Source organism: Centroberyx gerrardi, unplaced genomic scaffold (assembly GCF_048128805.1).
Source record: "Centroberyx gerrardi isolate f3 unplaced genomic scaffold, fCenGer3.hap1.cur.20231027 Scaffold_54, whole genome shotgun sequence".
Classification (NCBI taxonomy): Eukaryota; Metazoa; Chordata; class Actinopteri; order Beryciformes; family Berycidae; genus Centroberyx; species Centroberyx gerrardi.
Window position 1 is genome coordinate 215,001 of NW_027605188.1, and position 22,500 is coordinate 237,500.

Genomic DNA, 22,500 nt, shown 5'->3' on the forward strand with positions numbered 1-22,500 from the left:
AGTTTGTAGATCAGGTGACCTGCCCAACATGTTATGATGGAGCTGTGGCTGCTCAGGCGATCTGCAGACAAAACCTGAAAACAGATCGACAAAGCTACAAGAACCCTCCTCTGCAGCTCGGTAAGGAAAGATGATAAAGTTTAATTTACTGCTGTTCAACAATTTAAACTACAGATAAGGAATGACTGCAGATGTTATACATTACTGTAATAAATATACAATACTTTTACCATACTGTAATGTAAGAAAAGATATTTAATACTACTGAGAGATGAGAACCTGTATGAAAAGTATTTTTCTGCTGGTGTTTTATATTACTGGGAATTAAAAGATATTACGTGCTGTTCAGAAATAAAAGACCTTTGTTAAATGTCAGAACTTAGTAAAAAATATTTCAATGCTACTGAGAGATGTAAAGTGATATTGATATGAATTGTGCAGATGTTTACATTATGTTTACATTGTGTTGTTGTGCAGATGTTTACATTATGTTGTTGTTCAGATGTTTACATGATGTTGTACATTGTGTTGTTCAGGGGGGTTTTCCAGAAAGCAGGTTTGGCAAGTTATCCAGATCTGTTAACTCAGAATTCACAGAAATCCAGGATTTTCTGTTCCAAAAACTGAGATCAGAGTAAATCTAGATCAGTTACTATGGCAACTGATGTTCTCAGCTAACCTGCTCTGTGGCAGGCTGACTTGAGGTTTACTTGAGTTAAACCCGACTGAGCCTGCAGCATTTAAGCATCACACAAGTCAGTTTGTTCAACTTTTCTGGAAAATGGCTTTAAACCTGTCTTGAAGATCCCGTTGATGTGGAAGCTCAAATTATTTGCAGGGCTTTACTTCGAAAGAGACTGTGATATATTTTATCACACCCACCTGTAGCATATCATCGCGAGTGTTACCGTTTTTCAGAAGAGTCAATTTATCTTCTTCTGACCTCTGTACACATGTTATGCATCGCCCTTCGTTTATTCGCTACTGGAAGCTTTCTGTATAACATTGTAGATAGAGATAAGAGATAAATATTAATTATGAATGTGATAAACCTGCCCTTTATGTTGGCACGTGTGTCCTGGGCGTAGTCGTTGGCTCTGATGAGCTCCTTCATGCCATCAGTTATCTACCACTGTTCAAAGATAGGGCCGGCTCCTACGAGTTTGAATTATGTTCTTATACTTTTTTTAAATTTGTTGCCAAGTGCATTTCATGCCGCCTGGATTAGGCTACACCTAAATTAAATGTAAAAAAATAATTAAGAGTGTACAATTCAGGCAATAACCTATGCTGCATCCTTCCTATTAATTAAACATTAGTTTACAGAGGTATGTTAAATGTTGAATGACTAAAACAAGCATTAAACTTGATAGTTAACTCACGCATTAACTCTATCTACAATTTTTTGCCATGTCAAGTCTCACAAGTGTTGCTGATGTGTATTTATTTTATTTTTTTGCTGAACTTCACTACAAGCTGTCATTAATATTTCTTGTTCAGCTGGAGTGAAATATGACGCTCTGCTCTGCTTGTCGCCTCTGAATCCATCATTAATCCTGTTTTCAGTCCTCGATTGAGGATGGCTTTATAAATTCACCGTGAACACGCAGAGTTCAGCCTCAACCTATCAGAGTTGATCAACCCGATCACTGAAATCTGAATCAGTTGTTCTGGAACCGAAAATTCCTGCTATGCCGTGTCTAGCTCACTCAAGTCAGAGTTCAGGATTTAGTTTAGGATTTCTTAAACCGTCTTTCTGGAAAACCCCTCAGATGTTTACATGATGTTTACATTGTGTTGTTGTGCAGATGTTGTACATTATGTTTACATTATGTTGTTGTTCAGATGTTTACATGATGTTTACATTGTGTTGTTGTACAGATGTTTACATGATGTTTACATTGTGTTGTTGTTCAGATGTTTACATGATGTTTACATTGTGTTGTTGTGCAGATGTTTACATTATGTTTACATTGTGTTGTTGTTCAGATGTTTACATTATGTTTACATTGTGTTGTGCACATGTTTACATTATGTTTACATTGTGTTGTTGTGCAGATGCTCCTCACAGCACCATCTACACCAGAGACGTTGTGGAGCTCGGAGTGGAGAACCACCTCATCTGCCATGTGACCGGGTTCTTCCCCGCTCCCGTCAAGGTCTACTGGACCAGGAACGACGAGAACGTGACCGAAGGAACGAGCCTCGACATCCCCTTCCCCAACAAAGACGGCACCTTCAACCAGTTCTCCAGGCTGAGCTTCATCCCACAGCTTGGAGACACCTACAGCTGTTCTGTGGAGCACCGAGCCTTGAGCCAGCCGCAGACCCGAATCTGGGGTGACGCACCTTCATCTGTTAGCTAACACCAACCAAAACTACAGTTAGCTAACACCAACCAAAACTACAGTTAGCTAACACAACCAAAACTACAGTTAGCTAACACCAACCAAAACTACAGTTAGCTAACACCAACCAAAACTACAGTTAGCTAACACCAACCAAAACTACAGTTAGATAACACCAACCAAAACTACAGTTAGCTAACACCAACCAAAACTACAGTTAGCTAACACCAACCAACACTACAGTTAGCTAACACCAACGAAAACTAGTTAGCTTACACCAACCAAAACTACAGTTAGCTAACACCAACCAAAACTAGTTAGCTTACACCAACCAAAACTACAGTTAGCTAACACCAACCAAAACTACAGCTAGCTAACACCAACCAAAACTACAGTTAGCTAACACCAACCAAAACTAGTTAGCTTACACCAACCAAAACTACAGTTAGCTTACACCAACCAAAACTACAGCTAACAAGTTAGCTAACACTAACTAGCCTGTACTGTTTGGCCCTGTATGGCCCGCAACAGACCGATGTTGTGCTAACTGTGTTAAGAGTTATGAAAATGTGACTAGAGAACTGATAAAAGGTTGCTAGCAATCGTAAAAAACTGTAACACTAACTGAAACTACAGCTAACAAGTTAGCTAACACTAACTAGCCTGTCCTGTTTGAACCATCTGTTGGTAATATTCATGCGCGTTCCTGCGTGTTCATGCATGTTCCCGTGTGTTCCCGTGTGTTCATGCGTGTTCCCGTGTGTTCATGCGTGTTCCCGTGTGTTCATGTGTGTTCCCGTGTGTTCCCGTGTGTTCATGTGTGTTCCCGTGTGTTCCCGTGTGTTCATGTGTGTTCATGTGTGTTCCCGTGTGTTCATGTGTGTTCCCGTGTGTTCCCGTGTGTTCATGTGTGTTCCCGTGTGTTCCCGTGTGTTCATGTGTGTTCCCGTGTGTTCATGTGTGTTCATGTGTGTTCCCGTGTGTTCCCGTGTGTTCATGTGTGTTCCCGTGTGTTCATGTGTGTTCATGTGTGTTCCCGTGTGTTCATGTGTTCATGTGTGTTCATGTGTGTTCCCGTGTGTTCATGTGTGTTCCCGTGTGTTCATGTGTGTTCATGTGTGTTCATGTGTGTTCATGTGTTCATGTGTGTTCATGTGTGTTCATGTGTGTTCATGTGTGTTCCCGTGTGTTCCCGTGTGTTCATGTGTTCATGTGTTCATGTGTGTTCCCGTGTGTTCATGTGTGTTCATGTGTGTTCATGTGTTCATGTGTTCATGTGTGTTCCCGTGTGTTCATGTGTGTTCATGTGTGTTCATGTGTGTTCCCGTGTGTTCATGTGTGTTCATGTGTGTTCATGTGTGTTCCTGTGTGTTCCCGTGTGTTCCCGTGTGTTCATGTGTTCATGTGTTCATGTGTGTTCTTGTGTGTTCCCGTGTGTTCATGTGTGTTCCCGTGTGTTCATGTGTTCATGTGTTCATGTGTGTTCATGTGTTCATGCGTTTGGTTCCTCCTCAGATGTGGAGCAGAACCAGCCGGGGATCGGACCTGCGGTGTTTTGTGGACTGGGTCTGACCGTGGGTCTGCTGGGCGTGGCCACAGGAACCTTCTTCCTCATCAAAGGAAACGAATGCAACTGATCGGTTATTGATGATGCGAGGCGGACCGAAGGAGCTGCAGGAGTTCACAGACTGGAACCAGAATAAAGTTTCTGGTTTCTGTCCTACTGGTTTTAAACTGCTTCTCTCTGCTGTGTGGATCTGTACTGATTCACCTGGAGGAGGCAGCGCTCACATGTTAGCTTTCACACAAACAAATCAATTCAACTTTCTATCTGTATATTCTTTTAAGTGATGAATATTTACATTTTCACTGTTTAACATTACAATAATAAAGCTTTCTGTTGTGGCATTTGGTTGAGGAAGAGAGTTACTGAGTAGTCAATCACTGCTTTTATTATGTATAAATACTTTTGATATATTTCCCTGTTTTGTTACACCAGTCAGAGTGAATGAGGCAGACTCACAGAGAGTAGCATACTGGGGAAACTGTAACACTGAAATAAATGACAGAATAAGAGCTACAGCTGCATGGATGGGAGTGAAGGATGTGACTTGTTTGGTTCTGCAATAATAATCAGACGTACGGTGAGAAAATGTTCACACAAGTGGATATTATAATTTTACAGTAACAGCAGAGACATGTTGAGCTGCTGTGGCAGAGTAAGTGAATGAAGGGGCTTAACGTGTATTAACAACAGACACAACAGACCTGACAGCAGCAAGTGTGTGGAGGTCAGAGGCGTTGTTAGGATCTTGAGCCCAGAGTTTTCACCCGATAATTGCACCATTTTCAAGTTATTTCAGAGTAAAGTGAATATAAGATGTGAGACACTGTGCTCTACCAAAAGGTTCTGGTCAGATGTGTAGGCCGGCTTTCACAACATGAAATCAAAATAAACAAAATGATCTGAGTTCTCATTAAACTTCGTTATTATTTTTTTCAGCAGCAGGAGTAAAACCCTGAGAAAAAATAAGAGCCTTGATGTTGATGAAGCAGTCATTATGCTAGATTGTATGTTGCCAAAGCTTTGTTCAATTTTGAAAATTGACCAACCCTGGTCTCATAGCTTCTGCTTCTATCATGTGACAAGGCTCCTTTTGAACTGTGACAGACTGTGTTAACTCTGTCTCGTCTATCTGATGCTCTCCTCTTCTTCACCTCTCTTCACCTCTCTTCACCTCTCTTCACCTCTCCAGCAGCTCTTGGTGTCTCCTCTGTCTGTCACACTCCTCCTCTCCTCTGCTCTCTCCTCCTGTTCTCTTCTCTCTCCTGTCCTGCTCATAAAAAGGATGCAATCAGCAAATGCCAACCAAAATCTAACCCAATCTCTCATTTTTTGATGTGATGATTAGATCATAAACATGTTATTTATCAATTTATTTTATACATAGACTTAACCAATTATTTGAACACACCAACCAATATCAGATTATACAAAAGCAAACCATTAATGCACTGTTCCATCCCATAGGGGCTAAACAGTCATCAGTGCTCATTATTCCCTATGGGCTGACAGTCACACAACACAGCAACACTGCTGGAGGCAGCTGCAGGCCAATATTCACTGCAGCAACAGATGCATATTGCATATTACTTACTGCAGTGTAATCAGCCATCTGATCTCCATCTGATAACATCTATCTTCACAGACTCATCCCTTCCTCTGTTGTGCTCTTGTTGCTCTTTCAAGTTCTCGTTTCGGTGGAGGAGGCGAGCTACGCTGTTGGAGAGGTTGTAGGTTTGAAAGTGTGAAATCTGCCTCTCGCATGAACAGCGCTTTTGTCATTTTTCTGGATGATGTGGCCAAAGTTGAGAAGGTTGTTGAACACGGTGTTGTGGTTCGTGATACTTTCACCCCTGTTCTCCCGCTGGTGAATCCAGCTAAAAAGATCATGATTTCAAACGCACCTCCATTCATTAAAAATGAAGAGTTGGCCAAAGAGCTGTCGCGCTACGGGCAGCTGATGTCTCCCATTAAAATGGTTCTGCTGGGGTGCAAGTCGCCAAAACTAAAGCATGTTGTGTGTCACAGGAGACAGGTCTTTATGATTCTCAAAGATAATACGAATGATTTGAACTTGACTTTCAGTTTCAAAGTTGATGGCTTCAGTTACATTGTGTTTGCGACTTCTGAAACTATGAAATGTTTCGGTTGCGGGGCAGAGGGACATTTGGTTCGGTCTTGCCCTGAGGCCGGGGGACGGGCCGACCCGGGGCCGGACCGGCCGGCCGGGCGGGCCGGGGAGCCTGCAGGCGGGTCGGGCAATCTTGACAGAGAACAGAGCGGTGCTAAGGCTAAGAAAGTGCTGGAGGATTTGTCAGATGATGATGAGGAATGTGAGTGGACGCCATCACAAGAGGATGAGACCAATTTTTATCCTCTTGAGAAAATAAAGAAATTTCTACTGGACACTAAAGGGCAAAGAGGAGTTAAAACTGAAAAGTTTTTCCCTGATTTGAGAGTGTTTGTTAGGTCTGTGACACGGCTGAGGAAGGAAGAGGAGGTTTTCAGTGAACAAGAGATTTATCGGCTCAAGAAAATTGTGACAAAAGTCAGAGCTCAACTAATTGAAGATGATGATTAAGTCAGAAATGCTTCTCCACATATTAGTTGTATGTGTTTTTGTTTTAGTGACAAGTTCTTTCTTTTCCATGGGGGATTTAAAAATAGGATCTTTAAATATTAATGGTGCAAGAAGTGATGTGAAAAGAGCTCTCTTCAAACTGATAGAGATAAAAAACTTAGATGTGGTTTTTGTACAAGAAACTCACAGTGACACTGAAAATGAAATTGACTGGAAGAAGGAGTGGCCTGGGGAAGTAATTCTAAGCCATAAATTGTCTAACAGTGGGGGAGTTGGCGTGCTTTTTTCGAAGGGCTTTAGTCCCTGTTCTGTGCAGGTGGAAGAAATAATGTGTGGTCATATTTTAAAAGTCAAAGTACAATATGAAAATGTGAAAATGATTTTTGTGAATGTTTATGCTCCAGTTTTGAGCATTGAAAGAATGAGATTTCACAATTGTACTGATGATTTTTTGTTTCTGGGGGGTGATTTTAATATTTTAACTGCACGGAAAATGCCAAATTAGATAGGAATCACCTGGAGCCTCATCCTGCTTCGTCTGCCAGACTCAGGCGTTTAATTGAAACTTGTGAGTTAAAAGATGTTTGGAGAGGTTTTAACAGGAATGACAGGCAGTACACCTGGAGTCACTCCAAGGACAATTTGTTGTCATTAGCCAGACTTGATCGCTTTTATTGTTTTAAGCATCATTTTGGCATTTTTAAAACATGTCAAATTTTTCCTGTTGGTTTGTCTGATCATTGTCTTGTTCAGTGCTCCTTTTTTATTCAAAATGTTAAGTTACACAGCGCATATTGGCATTTTAATACTGGTCTCTTACATGATAAATCTTTTAGAGAGGCTTTTGAATTTTTATGGGTTTCACATAGGAAAAACAAATCTACTTTTTCTTCAGTGCAGCAATGGTGGGACATTGGAAAGAGTCAGATTAAACAATTTTGTCAACAGTATACTCGCAATGTCACCAAGCACATTACCAGGTCTCTTCAAGACCTAGAGACTGAAGTAGTAGAATTACAAAGTCTAGTGGATTCTACAGGAGATCGAGGGCATATTGAAGCCCTTAAATCTAAAAAGGCTGCCTTAGCCAACCTGTTGGGCTTTACAGCACAGGGAGCTCTGGTCCGCTCACGGTTCCTGAATGCATCTCACATGGACGCCCCCTCGCAGTTTTTCTTCAGTTTGGAGCGAAAGAACGGTCAGAGAAAGATTCTCCACTCTTTACGCTCTGAAAGTGGATCCACAATAATGGAAACCCCTGAGATTCGGAGATATGCCACCTTCTTCTACAAAGAGCTCTTTAAAAGGGAATATGTGGAGGATTTAGAGTTGGCTGAATCTTTTTATGCTGGACTACCTCAGGTGGATGCTGACACTAATGCAGTGTTGGACGCAGAACTGTCTTTGAATGAACTGTATACTGCTGTCATGAGCCTGGGAAATGGAAAAGCACCCGGCATCGATGGACTGCCCGTTGAGTTTTACAAATGGTTTTGGTCAGTGGTTGGTGAAGATCTGTTGGAGGTGCTTCGTGACAGTTTGTGTAAAGGACACCTGCCGCTGAGCTGCAGGAGGGCGGTTATCACCTTGCTGCCGAAAAAGGGAGATCTACAAGATCTGAAGAACTGGAGACCTGTGTCTTTGTTGTGTGGGGACTATAAAATCCTCTCTAAAGTTTTAGCCTCTAGACTTAGAGAGGTGATGAGTGAGGTCATCCATGTTGACCAGACTTACTGTGTGCCCGGCAGGTTAATAAGTGATAATATCACTCTCATTCGGCATGTTTTGGACGTCTCTGGCTCATTGGGTATAGATACTGGTCTTATTTCCATAGACCAGGAAAAGGCTTTTGACCGGGTTGAACACCAGTATCTGTGGCAGACGCTAAATGCTTTTGGGTTCAGCCCAGGTTTCATAGCCAAGATCCAGGTACTGTACCGTGATATTGCGAGTATACTAAAAATGAATGGTGGTTTGGCCGCACCTTTTAATGTGCAGAGGGGGGTACGGCAGGGATGCTCTCTGTCCGGGATGTTGTATTCCCTCGCCATCGAGCCTCTGCTTCACAAACTCAGGAAAGAACTGTCAGGTGTTTGTTTTCCAGGTTGTGCTTCAGCTGTTAAAATTTCAGCGTATGCAGATGATGTTATGGTAATAGTTAATAAACAAAGGGACATCGATATTTTGGAGGGGAATATAAGTCTTTTTAATAAACTTTCCTCTGCTAAGGTGAACTGGAAAAAAAGTGAAGCTGTGATGGTTGGGAAAAAGTTGCTAGATAATTTAGTTCTACCAGGAGGGCTAACTTGGAAAAAAGGAGGGATAAAGTACTTGGGAGTGTTTCTAGGTGAAGAATCTGTTAGAAAAGAACTGGGAGAACGTTTTAGAAAAAGTAGAAGGCCGGCTTAAAAAGTGGAAATGGCTCTTGCCAAGCATGTCTTACAGAGGGAGGACGCTTGTAATTAACAATCTAGTGTCCTCTTCGTTATGGCACAGATTAGTTTGTGTGGATCCCCCTTCAAACTTGCTTTCACCAATTCAAGCTGTTTTGGTTGATTTCTTTTGGGATAAATTGCATTGGATTCCTCAGGCTGTTCTTTTTCTTCCAAAAGAAGAAGGAGGACAAGGACTTATACATCTGGCCAGCAGAGGTGCTGCTTTCCGCCTTCAGTTTATTCAGAGACTGCTGTTTGGCCCTAAAGACTTGGTGTGGAGACCACTGGCACACATAGCTCTGCAACAGTTTCATGGTCTGGGACTGCATGACTCACTATTCCTGATGGATTTAAGGACTCTGAAGCTCCAGACTTTGCCAATTTTCTACCGTGGTGTTTTCACAGTGTGGAAAATGTTGGTGAAGGAGAGAATAATGCCCAGTGGCTCCTTATACCGGTTGCTGCGGGAGCCTGTGGTGCATGGAGGACGTTTGGACGCCCCCTGCTGGGCAGGAGCAGCAGCTGCAGAAGTGTTCTGCAGAGCAGGGATTCTGACCTTTGGGTCTGTAGTGAACATTGCTGGACCTGAATTGGACAATGCAGACGCTCTAGCAGCTAGCCTGGGAGTGAGATCTGTGAGGATCATCAGCAAGCTGCTTGGACACTGGAAACAGTGTCTGACTGGACATGAACGCCTCCTGTTGAATGAATACTGTAATGGTTTGATTGTGCCTCATGTAGATGATCCTTTTCCTTGTTTAGGTATTCGTCCCAGTTTCGATAACTGTGCTGGTTCTTTTTTAGACGAGAAAAGTCGTACTTGTTTAAACTTGGAAGAAGTAAAAGGTAAAGATTTATATAAAATGATGGTTAAGTGTCTAAATAAGAGTAAATTACACAATCGGATTGACACACCTTGGCGAGATCATCTGCGCTTGGGATGTGATGTCAAACCTGCTTGGAGGGGTTTATATAAGCCTCCATTAACAAAAAGGGTAGCTGACCTACAGTGGAGAGTTTTGCATGGGATAGTAGCAGTCAATGCTTTTATTTCTGTTATTAATCAAGGTGTGAGTGATAAATGTCCTTTTTGTCCTTGTAAAGAAACTGTGCTCCACTGTTACCTGGACTGCATGCTCTGGCACCGCTGTTCCTGCTGCTGGAGAGTTGGTTCAGAAGGGCAGGGGAGGTTTCCTCCATGCAAATGTTCATTCTTGGTTTTAAATACAAAAAGTTTGCAAAACACAAATGTCAACTCATGAATTTTATCTTGGGACAAACAAAGATGGCTATTTATGTAAGCAGGAAGAGGAAGATCGATGACTCAGTAGACATTGATGTAAAATTATTGTTAACTAGGATGGTGAAAGCCAGAATAATGATTGATTTTAATTATTACAGAGAAATGAAGGATGTAGATCAGTTCAGCGTGATCTGGACTCATGGTGATGTGTTGTGTTCTGTGAATGAAAACCAACTGACTTTTTCTGTGGAGTTGATGTGATGTGATCTATTGTTGAGTATTTATTTATTTGTGTTTTGAAGATGGTTGTATTTTTGTAAATGGAATGTTGAAAGATTGATAGAATAAAGTATTTTCTAAAATCTAAAAATCTCTCTCTCTCCCTCTCTCTGTCTCTCTCTCTCTCTTTCTCTCTCTCTCTATCTCTGTCTCTCTCTCTCTCTCTCTCTCTCTCTGTCTCTCTCTGTCTCTCTCTCTCTCTCTCTCTCTGTCTCTCTCTCTCTCTCTCTCTCTCTCTCTTTCTCTCTCTCTCTGTCTATTTTCAAGGGCTTTAATGCATGATTGGAATGACAGATGAATAGATATTTTTTTTATTATTGTTATTTTTGTAAAAAAAATAAAAAATTGAGATCCGGGGCTATTCATAAAACATTTGGGTCTGTAGCCTCGGACGCCCAGGCCGAACGACGCCGCTGGTTGGTCAGTTGAGATATGATAGGTGTTAATGTGGAGAACAGATGATAATAAAAATGATAATATGAACTGCAATTGATTAATAAAGTGAGCAGATCATCAGCAGAAACAAAGATCACAGTCCCTCAAAGTAATGATTAATATGACAGCAGCAGTAACACAGGAACACACACACACACACACACACACACACACACACATTTGATGAAATCTGATATTGATCCTCCATGTTACACTCTGATCCAGTCTGACCACAGTGACCTGCTCCTATTGGCTGTCACCTCACCTGTCATGCACATGTGACCTTTGCCGCCATGTTGGGTTACGGTTAGTTGTTGTTCTGCCTGCTGGACACTGAGCAGGAGCACACACACACACACACACACACACACACACACACACAGACACACAGACACACACACACACACGCACACACACACACACACACACGCACACACACACGCACACACACACGCACACACACACACACACACACAGCTGGTGGGTCAGGGTCATGGTCAGGACGGGTTGAGCCACGGCAGGAGAGTCCCACTCTGCTGTGATTTACCCACAATGCCCTGCATGTAACAGAAACATTAGGAAAATAAAACAGAAGAATGATGGATGTTGGTCCCAAATAAGTTATTTATTTATCCACAGTGTGTATTGATACTTTGATCAGTTTATAACTGATCAATCAGAATAAATCAATGTTTTATCCTATTTATATTGATATTAACCTGCCTGTCTGCCTGTCTGTCTGCCTGTCTGTCTGTCTGTCTATCTCTCTGCCTGTCTGTCTGCCTGTCTGTCTGCCCGTCTGCCCGTCTGTCTGTCTGTCTGTCTGCCTGTCTGTCTGCCCGTCTGCCCATCTGTCTCTCTGTCTGACTGTCTGTCTGTCTGCCTGTCTGTCTGCCTGTCTGTCTGTCTGTCTGTCTGTCTCTCTGTCTGTCTGTCTGTCTGCCTGTCTGCCTGTCTGTCTGCCTGTCTGTCTGTCTGTCTGTCTGTCTGTCTGTCTACCTGTCTGTCTGCCTGTCTGTCTGTCTGTCTGTCTGTCTGTCTGTCTGTCTCTCTGTCTGCCTGCCTGTCTGTCTGTCTACCTGCCTGTCTGTCTGTCTGTCTGTCTCTCTGTCTGCCTGCCTGCCTGTCTGTCTGTCTGTCTACCTGTCTGTCTGTCTGTCTGTCTGACTGCCTGTCAACCTGTCTGTCTGTCTGTCTGTCTGCCTGTCTGTCTGTCTGCCTGTCTGTCTGTCTGTCTGTCTGTCTGTCTGTCTGCCTGTCTGTCTGTCTGTCTGTCTGCCTGTCTGTCTGCCTGTCTGTCTGCCTGTCTGTCTGTCTGTCTGTCTGTCTGTCTGTCTGTCTGCCTGTCTGTCTGTCTGTCTGTCTTCCCTAATCAGATAGATAACTGTAGATCTATAATAGATAACTGATCTATAATAGATAACTGTAGATCTATAATAGATAGATTATAGCTAGATAACTTTATATGTATGATAAGTATTACAGGGTCGATGTAGTTCTCCCATGATGCTCTCTGGCTCTGCCTCCAGCAGCCTTTAGGCTGGACTGTCTGCCTGGCAACAGGTGATGCTGGTCATGTGACCAGTGTGTGGCTCCTACATTGGTTTTTATAGCAGGACTCAGTTTCAGTCTGTCAGAGTTTGTGAACTCAGCAGAGGAACATGGCTTCATCTTTTCTGGGCTTTTCCCTCTTCTTCATCAGTCTGTATGGAGCAGGTAGGATCAATACATCAATACCTGGAACTGATCAATAACTAGCTCATAGATAATACTATTCATCAGTCTGTATGGAGCAGGTAGGATCAATACATCAATACCTGGAACTGATCAATAACTAGCTCATAGATAATACTGTTCATCAGTCTGTATGGAGCAGGTAGGATCAATACATCAATAACTGGAACTGATCAATAACTAGCTCATAGATAATACTATTCAGTTTGAGTGTTCATGATATTATATTTATATCTGTGAAACTTAACAGATTCATTTTGTCTTTGATCTCCAGATGGATTTGAGGAATATTCGGTGGCCCGCTGTGACTTCAACTCCTCTGAGCTGAAGGACATAGAGTACACATTATCTTACTATTACAACAAGATCGAGGACGTCAGGTTCAGCAGCTCTGTGGGGAAATTTGTTGGATACACTGAACCTGGTTTGAAGTACGCAGAGAACTGGAACAAAGATGCTGCATACCTGGGGAGTCTGAAGGCTGAGAAGGAGAGCTACTGCAAACACAACGTTGAGATCTGGTACAGCAACATACTGACTAAGACAGGTGAGCTGCTGTTCTCTACAGCAACACCATCAAATAAACCTTAATAATAATAAACACATCACTGATTAAAATAATTATTACAGAGCTCTTAGTCTTTGAATTTAATTTCAAGATAAAATGAATGCAGTTGGAAATAGATTCTGTCAGATTTGAGTGTTTCTACTGTTTAAATTGAGTTTAAATTAAGTTTAGTTTCATACGTAGATACAGTCTAGACGAACTACTGCTATGTGTGTCTGCTGTCAACCTGTTTCCTTCTATAAAATATCTATATTGATTTATAGATATTTTATAGATCTATTGATCAGTCAAATCATTCCATGGAAAAATATATTATTATTCAGCAGATTGTTACTAAAGTATTTTAATAGTTTCTCAGTGTGTATATATGGAAATATTACTTAACTTTAAAGAAAAACTTAAAATATCATTACAGGAAAATGACATTTATTATGAAAGGCCTTTCATAATAATATTTAATAAATAAATTCATAATATTGTTTCTCATTAAAGTTTTCTGTCTATGAACTCTGAACCAGACTGAGCTCAGTGTCGCCATCTGGTGGCAAAACACCGATACTGCAGCTAGTAATATTATTACTGTTAATACTTTCACTACTACTATTACTAATGATAATAATAATGATGATAATAATAATAATAATAATAATAACACTGTGTCCTACAGCTGAACCCTCTGTCAGGCTGAGCTCAGTGACGCCCCCTGGTGGGAAACACACTGCCATGCTGATGTGCAGCGTCTACGACTTCTACCCAAAACAAATCCGTGTGACCTGGCTGAGAGACGGAAAGGTCGTGACCTCTGATGTCACTTCCACTGATGAGCTGGAGGACGGGGATTGGTACTACCAGATCCAGTCCCACCTGGAGTACACACCCAGGTGAGTCCAGATCCACCTGGAGTACACACCCAGGTGAGTCCAGATCCACCTGGAGTACACGCCCAGGTGAGTCCAGATCCACCTGGAGTACACGCCCAGGTGAGTCCAGATCCACCTGGAGTACACGCCCAGGTGAGTCCAGATCCACCTGGAGTACACGCCCAGGTGAGTCCAGTCCCACCTGGAGTACACGCCCAGGTGAGTCCAGATCCACCTGGAGTACACACCCAGGTGAGTCCAGATCCACCTGGAGTACACACCCAGGTGAGTCCAGATCCAGTCCGGTCCAGTAATAAAATATGAAATAAACCAACCTGTGTGTGTGTGTGTGTGTGTGTGTGTGTGTGTGTGTGTGTGTGTGTGTGTGTGTGTGTGTGTGTTGAACAGGTCTGGAGAGAAGATCTCCTGCATGGTGGAGCACGCCAGCCTGAACACTCCTGTGATCCAGGACTGGGGTAACTACCTGTCTGTCTGACTACCTGTCTGTCTCTCTGTCTGTCTGTCTGTCTGTCTGTCTCTCTACCTGTCTGTCTCTCTGTCTGTCTCTCTACCTATCTGTCTGTCTGTCTGTCTGTCTGACTACCTGCCTGTCTGTCTGCCTGTCTGTCTCTCTACCTGTCTGTCTGTCTGCCTGTCTGTCTGTCTGACTACCTGCCTGTCTGTCTGCCTGTCTGTCTCTCTACCTGTCTACCTGTCTGTCTGTCTGTCTGTCTCTCTGTCTGTCTCTCTGTCTCTCTGCCTGTCTGTCTGTTGACCTGTCTCTCTCTCAACAGACCCGTCGATGCCTGAGTCTGAGAGAAACAAGATCGCCATCGGAGCCTCAGGACTGGTTCTGGGTCTGATCTTATCTCTGGCTGGATTCATCTACTACAGGAGGAAGGCCCATGGTCAGTCCACTAGACCAGTTCAGACCAGTTCAGACCGGTTTAGACCAGTTCAGATCAGTTCAGATCGGTTCAGACCAGTTCAGACCGGTTCATACCAGTTCAGACCGGTTCAGACCGGTTCAGACCAGTTCAGACCAGTTCAGACCAGTTGTCTTACAGAACAATAACATAATAATGACTAAATAACAGCAGTCTCTTCTTCTCTTGTCTTTATAACAGCAGTCTCTTCTTCTCTTGTTTTTATAACAACAGTCTCTTCTTCTCTTGTGTTTATAGGAGTAAATAACAGCAGTCTCTTCTTCGCTTGTGTTTATATGAGTAAATAACAGCAGTCTCTTCTTCTCTTGTGTTTATATGAGTAAATAACAGCAGTCTCTTCTTCTCTTGTGTTTATATGAGTAAATAACAGCAGTCTCTTCTTCTCTTGTGTTTATATGAGTAAATAACAGCAGTCTCTTCTTCTCTTGTGTTAAATCAGGACGGATTCTGGTTCCCACTAACTGAGGTAGGAATCCTAAACTTGTCCCTGTTGTCTGTTTGTCTCCTGGAAGGAAAAGTCAGCTGGGAATTCAACCTGCTTTCTTGTGTTTTCAGTGCTGCCACCTGCTGGAGAGGAGGAGCTGCTGTTTCTGCTTCAAGCCTTCTGTGACACGCTGCACATGTGCTGTGACATACATGATGTGCAGCACATGTATATTCTGTGATATACATGATATATATGTACTGTGATATACATGATGTACAGCACATGTATGTTCTGTGATATACATGATATATATGTACTGTGATATACATGATGTACAGCACATGTATGTTCTGTGATATACATGATATATATGTACTGTGACATACATGATATATATGTACTGTGACATACATGATGTACAGCACATGTATGTTCTGTGATATACATGATATATATGTACTGTGATATACATGATATATATATGTACTGTGATATACATGATATATATGTACTGTGATATACATGATATATATGTACTGTGATATACATGATGTACAGCACATATATGTACTGTGATATACATGATATATATGTACTGTGATATACATGATATATATGTACTGTGATATACATGATGTACAGCACATATATGTACTGTGATATACATGATATATATGTACTGTGATATACATGATGTACAGCACATATATGTACTGTGATATACATGATATATATGTACTGTGATATACATGATGTACAGCTCATGTATGCACTGTGATATACATGATATATATGTACTGTGATATACATGATGTACAGCACATGTATGCACTGTGATATACATGATGTACAGCACATGTATGTAGTGTGACGTACAGCACATGTATGTAGTGTGACGTACAGCACATGTATGTAGCATGACGTGTATCTGAGTGTCACTCTGATGTATTTGTGATTGAAGCTTCACTTCCTGTGTGACATCATTGTTTTCCAGCGACTAACTTCCTCAAACTGACTCAGACTAAAGGAAGAACATCTGATCCTCCTTCTGTCCTTTAACTTCATCTGTAAAATCACACAATCAGCTGCTTCAATATTTTAGGAGCCTTAGGTTTTCTGAGTGTTAGATTCTTATATTTCTACTGGAGTGATATGTCTTTTCCTACAATAAACCTTTGGAAAACACTCTGTCACTTTGTTATTTTAGCTGAGACTCTCCTCATGTTTGTTTGTGTGTTCAGAAACATGTCAGCATCACATTAATGATCCATGGGAAAGTCTCACATGTCATCGTTACATATTTAGTTGTATATTTATTATATTATCTGTGTAATTGATTATGAAGCTCTGTCCATATTTACAGCATCATTGATTATAAACCCATCAGCACATATCCATTACTGTAATATTCCATATCTTTATATTAACTCCTGTGATCACACAACATGAAAACCTCTGAAAACACTTTTTAAATGATCTTCATGAGGATCAATCCTGACACATTCGTGGTTTCTGAGTGTTTTCACCGACACTAACTTACAGGATTTTACCCAAATCTCTTCATCCAAAATGACAAAACAGTGAAACTGAGCTCAGAGTTGGATCTGCTGCAGCTTGGTGCTGCTCACATGTTTCTGACAGACCGGACAATATTCTGGATCGACTGACTTTAGATCAATAAACACAACGCAACACTTAGAAACCAGGAAGCTGTGGACAAGAAATCCACCGACTCCACGGACCAATCCCAGCTTTCCTCTGATATTATCTTCCAGTTTCTCCTCCCAGTCTGTTTTAATCTGAGCAGCTGAAGATGTTTCTAGAGACATTATTATATAAAAGAGAGAAATCAGACCTTTGAGATCTAGCTGGTTTGTTCAGGAAGGTTTAGTTTGAAGGTTGGACCTGAAGGAAGCAGAATGAACTGAAGTGGGTCAGTTAGAGCTTGAAACGCCAACCGCCTCTATCCAAACCTGCCATCGTAGCTCTCGTCTGGCAAATAAAGTCCGCTCAAACTACTTCAAGAAGTCTTTGTAAAGGAAGAGTCGTGTTTGTGCCGATCCTCCTGCTGCCGCCGGCGCCGCCGCAACCTGCTGAGAGACGAGAGTAACTCGGATAACAGCGACCTGAAGGCCGTTCACAACATCCAGCCATCACTCGCTCATGAACACCCGCTCCAAAAGAGCTCCAGCACCTGTCCCATTGCACACCAGGGTCTCTTCCTTCACGGAGGGTTTGAGTCACGCCGCAACAACATGCCTGTTGCTTCACACGGGCCGGGTACATGTCCTGTCAGGGTGGCCCTGTTGTTTTGGAGGGTTTCTGATGCGGTCCCTGCTGATTCAGGACTCAAACAGGGAGAAAACATGTTTTGGGATGTTTACTATCCCATATGCTGCTTGGATTTACTGGGGAGCATCCTCAAGAGCAGCGCCAAATACAACTGAATAACCATTTGTTGCTATAAATGGTCCAGACTCCTTTGACATAAGTGTCTGTAACTGAACATAAATACTCCATTTGCATTTTATTTACAATATCCTAAGATGAAGCATAACCAGGAAACTGAACAGGTGATAACTTAAAACTTTTATTACAGAGGAAAACCTTTGGATTTACACACTCAGCAGAATCTCTTGGCCTGGGGTAAATAAGGAAATAGATTTAATCTATCGCTTCTATTATTACATGCCATTTTCTCTGATTCTTTGTTCTTTAAATGTTCTTTTTATTATTGCTATTATTATTATTATTATTATTATTGCTGTTGTTGTTGTTGTTGTTGTTATGTGTGGGTGTGTCACCACCTTTATGAAGGCTCTGTAGCTCTTCCCTGCCTTGTTCTCTATCAACAATAAACTGTGATCATGATTTTCCACTGCATGTATGTGTGTGTTTCTGCTGTTTCGCAGCAGGTTTATTCATAAAGGTTTTTTAACTAATGTCAGAACTTATTTCTGTTAGTACAGAATAATGTATTGATTTAACAGTTTGTGCTGTAAGACTTCCTACTGGTGTGTGTATGTGTGTGCGTGTGTGTGTGTCTGGATTTGGTAATGCAGCTTTCTGACCACTAGGGGGCACCATTACTGTAGTTTGGTAAAATTCTGGATTACAGGGAATATCCCGATCTCTCTCTCTCTCTCTCTCTGTCCCTCTCTCTCTCTCTCGCTCTCTCTCTCTCTCTCGCTCTCTCTCTTTCTGTCTCTCTGTATGTCTCTCACCCAGTTCTATAATTCATGTTGTTATATAAGAGATTCCCTGCTTCTGTCACTAGTCTTATGTAACACACACACACACACACACACACACACACACACACACAATATTTAAGAAATCAGAAACATAAAATGACTAAAATTTGTTTTATGAGTGATACTGCTTTAAATTGGGTTAAATTTGATCTTTAGGTTATAGTGTGGACAAAAAGGTAAACTACAGTCAATTGAACTGATTGTTATTGGCAATAATCAAGGTTATGCCATTGGCTAGTTTCTACTCATCAATAATGTTGAGACATCCAGGGGAGAGTTGAGGGGTGTCATGGTGGATGGCTGCTCCTTACCAGCACATCAGCTTCCCCAGACCTGAACAGAGCAGACCATCAGCCACACCTGGGGCTGATTACCTTGATGCTCCTGACCTTTATAAAAGGGCAGCTCAGTCAGTTAGGAGAGAGGAAGCATGGGGCAGAGGGGCAAGAAGCAAACCACCCAGGAGGAGGAGAAGAAGGAGGAGGAGGAGGAGGAGGAGGAGGAGGAGGAGGAGGAGGAGGAGGAGGGGGGGTTGGAAAAGAAGGGAAGCCTCAGGCAAAGTAAGGCAACACTTTGAGTTTGAACAGAATTGCTAAGAAGATTTTTGTTTTGTGACCCCTCTCATTCAAGACTCATTTTTTCATCCCTTGAGATTTTCCCTTTGATCATTTTGTTTTTGTTTATCAATAAACGGGCCCATTGCTCTGCCCAAAAGTATTCTTTGTGCTTGCTGTGTCATTTCTGTGTTGCCTCCCCTGACTGTGTCACAATGTACTGAAAATAAAGTCTGAAGGCCCGCTAACGCTAACTTTCTATTTGACTTCTCTCAGCAGGTCATCCAAGAGGGCTCCTTTGCCAAAGAACGTAAGGAGGATGACCAGCTGGAACACTGCTGGCCAGGTTATGGTGGTGGAGGGGAAGCAACGCTTGGAGGGTCGTCTCCTGACGCGGTATTTTAAAATCCAGGTTGGCCTCTGTTCTATGGTTGTGCTGCTCCAGCTGGCATTTACCCATGCCACATTGGTGGAGAATGCGGGCACACAAGTAACACCGGCAAAAAAAAAAAATACTTGACAAGTTGCACTCAGGAGGAGGTCCAGCTTTGCGAGATACTGGTCCTTCATCAGTGCCAGGGCCTGAAGGAGTCAGTAGACTAGCATGCCGATTTATTCGCGTCAACCCAGTTTATCAAGCAAGACATCTGCACTCCGCCAGGTGTGGTCATCAGGCAGTGGCCCTACCGGGTCCCAGAAGCCGGTTGCCAAGTTGCACAGCCCCTGGTCTAGCCCCATCATCATGGTCCCAAAGCCTGACAGAACTCACAGGATTTGCAACACTTCCACAAAGTCAACAAGGTCTCCTTTGACATGTATCCCATAGCTACATGTCAAAGTATTTGACCTCATAGATCAGCTGGGTAAGTCAGTTCGTTTGTACACTGGATTTGACCAAAGGCTATTGGCAAGTTCCCCTGTCTCAGTGCTGGAGAGAAGATAGCCTTTTCAACCCCCAGTGGCCTGTGTAGTACCGTGCCCAATTTCTCCTCTGTGGCAGCTCCCCTCTCAGACCTGACCAGGAAGCACCAGCCAGAGTGGGTGCAGTGGATGGATGAAGCGGACCGGGTGTTCAGGAGCTTGAAGCTGGCCCTGACGTTGGAGCTTCACAACCTGGACTTTAGCCGGCCCTTTGTCCTCCAGATCAATGCGTCCGACGGGGTCAGGCCTGTCCTCTCGCAGCAGTTCAGCGAGGAAGAGCATCCGGTCATCTTTATCGGCAAGAAGCTGACCCCAGCTGAATCTCGCTACTCAGCGCGGTAAAAGAAGCCTTGGCTATCAAGTGGTCTATCCACCAGCTCAGGTACTACCTGTATGGAAGGAAATTCACCCTGGTTACTGACCATGCTCCCTTGCAGTGGATGGCCAAGGTGAAGGTAACCAGGTGCTTCCTCGCTATCCAGTTCTAGGTCCGACATTGGTCAGGGGCTCGCCATGGGAATGATGATGGTCTGTTGAGGTTCATTCCCTCTGGTCAGGTCTGGCTCCTCCTCCTCGCTGCTCTGCCTTGTCTGCTGGATTCTCACCCACAGATGTGTCACTTGGGGGTGGGGGGTTAGATCTACCAAGGGAAACCCAAAACTCCCCCTGTCCAGCCCGTTGGCTGAACAGTTAGATAGAGAGGTTTTGGCAAGGCACTGGCTGGCACCTGTCACTCTAAACACTCTATTCAATGGGAGACTCACTGCACAACCCAGAATGGTTATGGTAAGAGTAAATGTGTGGTTGAGGTCATCCCACAAAGAGCATGAAGGTTGGGTTTAGGCATGAAACCCCTATGATTGGTGTTAGGTTAGACTTCTGGTCAAAGTTGTCCATCTGTCATAGGGTCCAAGCAGTCCAGAGGCCAGGCATTGGTTGGGTTTAGGCATAGGGTTGCTATGGTTAGGGTCAGGGTCTGTCTCCTGGTCGAGGTTGTCCATTCAATGAGCCCAGCTAGGGGTTAAGGCACTATCCAGTACAAGGCTGTCCTTATGTGCCACACAGGGTGAACTCACAGTCCAAGTTCCCCAGTTAGGCAACTTGCCGTAAGGAGTGAGCAGCAAGCATTAGTGCTAGCCCATACAGTTCTAATCAATTTCAGGACACAACATCAGACATGAACTTTAAACTCTTCAGGTGTCTATAGACCATAGTAGGTATCTAAATCAATTTCAGAACACATTGTCAGTAATATTAACATTAGACACCCTCCTCCAACCTATAGTACATTAAGAATGCAGTCCTACCATGTGTTGTCTTCATTCCACGTTGTTGCGTCCCACGTCCCGCTGTCCATCCGGTGTTGAGTAGGCCTACACTACCATACTACCCAAACAGACCGATAAAGTACAACCAGTGTTTGTCCAGTCTGTCTGGATTAGGCCCATGGGTCTCCTCACTAACCTCAAAGGAAGGCACCAAGTGATCCTAGCGACCCCCTGTAGATGACCCGGGGAAGCGGCTCTACCAGAGTCCAGGTGCTCCAGCACCAGGCTCCACAGCCTGAAAGCTTTAGTAGGTACTCCCAGAGACCAGAGAGTCCACCAGGACGTATCCCTGCAGATGCTTTGCTGTAGGTGAATTTATTTAGTTTATTTTATGGATGGTGGTGCAAAAGTGTCATATGAACCAACTAAAAATTGTAACTACACCTTGTTAATTGCACAATAAAGGCTTGCTAAAACTCAAACTCCATTGACCAGAGGCTTATTCCTTTATTTTCAATCCACCCCCCACCCCCTGCCCACACACACACACACACACACACGCACACACACACACACACTCACACACACACCCTCTCCCTCCATTAACCAGACAGAGTACATTTCTTTATTTTATTCATGTTTTTTCAGGAGTTTAAACACATGGAAACTTCAGGCAGGATAAATCAACCAATCACAAACAAGGAGCATATGACATCATACAGAAAGACCATCTGATTGGCTGGTCGAGCCTACAACCAGGAACTGGTGTCACTCTTTAAAGGGAGACAATTGGTGGAGAGCGATACGGGGGGCGTGTCCACGTGGCACAACAGAGTGATTGACAGGTGGAGAGAGAGAGAGAGAGAGAGAGAGAAATGAGTGTGTATGTGTGTATGTGTGTGTGTGTGTGGGGGGGGGGGGCGAGACTTGGTTGTCATGGTAACGGTTGTCATGCTCAGCCCCATGTTGATGATTATAAACCAAAACAAAAACAAACACATAAACAAATTAACAGTAAACAAACAGTTTACACACAAAATTACCAACTGACTAAATAACTGACAGGCTTGTTCACTGACTTC

General features: G+C 43.0%; 2 protein-coding genes across 2 annotated transcripts in view; both read left to right on the forward strand.

The window, feature by feature from the left end:
* LOC139924101 (H-2 class II histocompatibility antigen, A-U alpha chain-like) overlaps window positions 1-4,830 on the forward strand; it is a 5,476-nt gene extending 646 nt beyond the window's left edge. The window contains exons 2-4 of the mRNA XM_078282270.1: window positions 1-120; window positions 2,059-2,340; window positions 3,864-4,830. The exon at window positions 1-120 is cut by the window's left edge and continues 126 nt beyond it. Of these exons, the coding sequence (XP_078138396.1) occupies window positions 1-120; window positions 2,059-2,340; window positions 3,864-3,985 (524 nt within the window). The 3' untranslated portion in view covers window positions 3,986-4,830. The remainder of the gene's footprint in view (window positions 121-2,058; window positions 2,341-3,863) is intronic.
* Window positions 4,831-12,482: 7,652 nt separating this feature from the next.
* Window positions 12,483-16,606, forward strand: LOC139920016 (H-2 class II histocompatibility antigen, E-S beta chain-like). The gene is made up of 8 exons (XM_078282267.1): window positions 12,483-12,601; window positions 12,894-13,166; window positions 13,855-14,068; window positions 14,456-14,523; window positions 14,842-14,955; window positions 15,434-15,460; window positions 15,550-15,818; window positions 16,300-16,606. Exons 1-6 carry the CDS (start codon window positions 12,547-12,549, stop codon window positions 15,457-15,459), a joined length of 750 nt encoding a protein of 249 aa, XP_078138393.1. The 5' UTR covers window positions 12,483-12,546; the 3' UTR covers window position 15,460; window positions 15,550-15,818; window positions 16,300-16,606.
* The last annotated feature ends 5,894 nt before the right edge of the window (window positions 16,607-22,500 follow it).

Coding starts and splice junctions, on each gene's coding strand:
- LOC139920016 (XM_078282267.1), top strand. CDS start 12,547: ATGGCTTCATCTTTTCTGGGCTTTTCCCTCTTCTTCATCAGTCTGTAT. Junction 14,069..14,455: donor CACCTGGAGTACACACCCAG/GTGAGTCCAGAT, acceptor TGTGTTGAACAG/GTCTGGAGAGAAGATCTCCT. Junction 14,956..15,433: donor CTACAGGAGGAAGGCCCATG/GTCAGTCCACTA, acceptor GTGTTAAATCAG/GACGGATTCTGGTTCCCACT.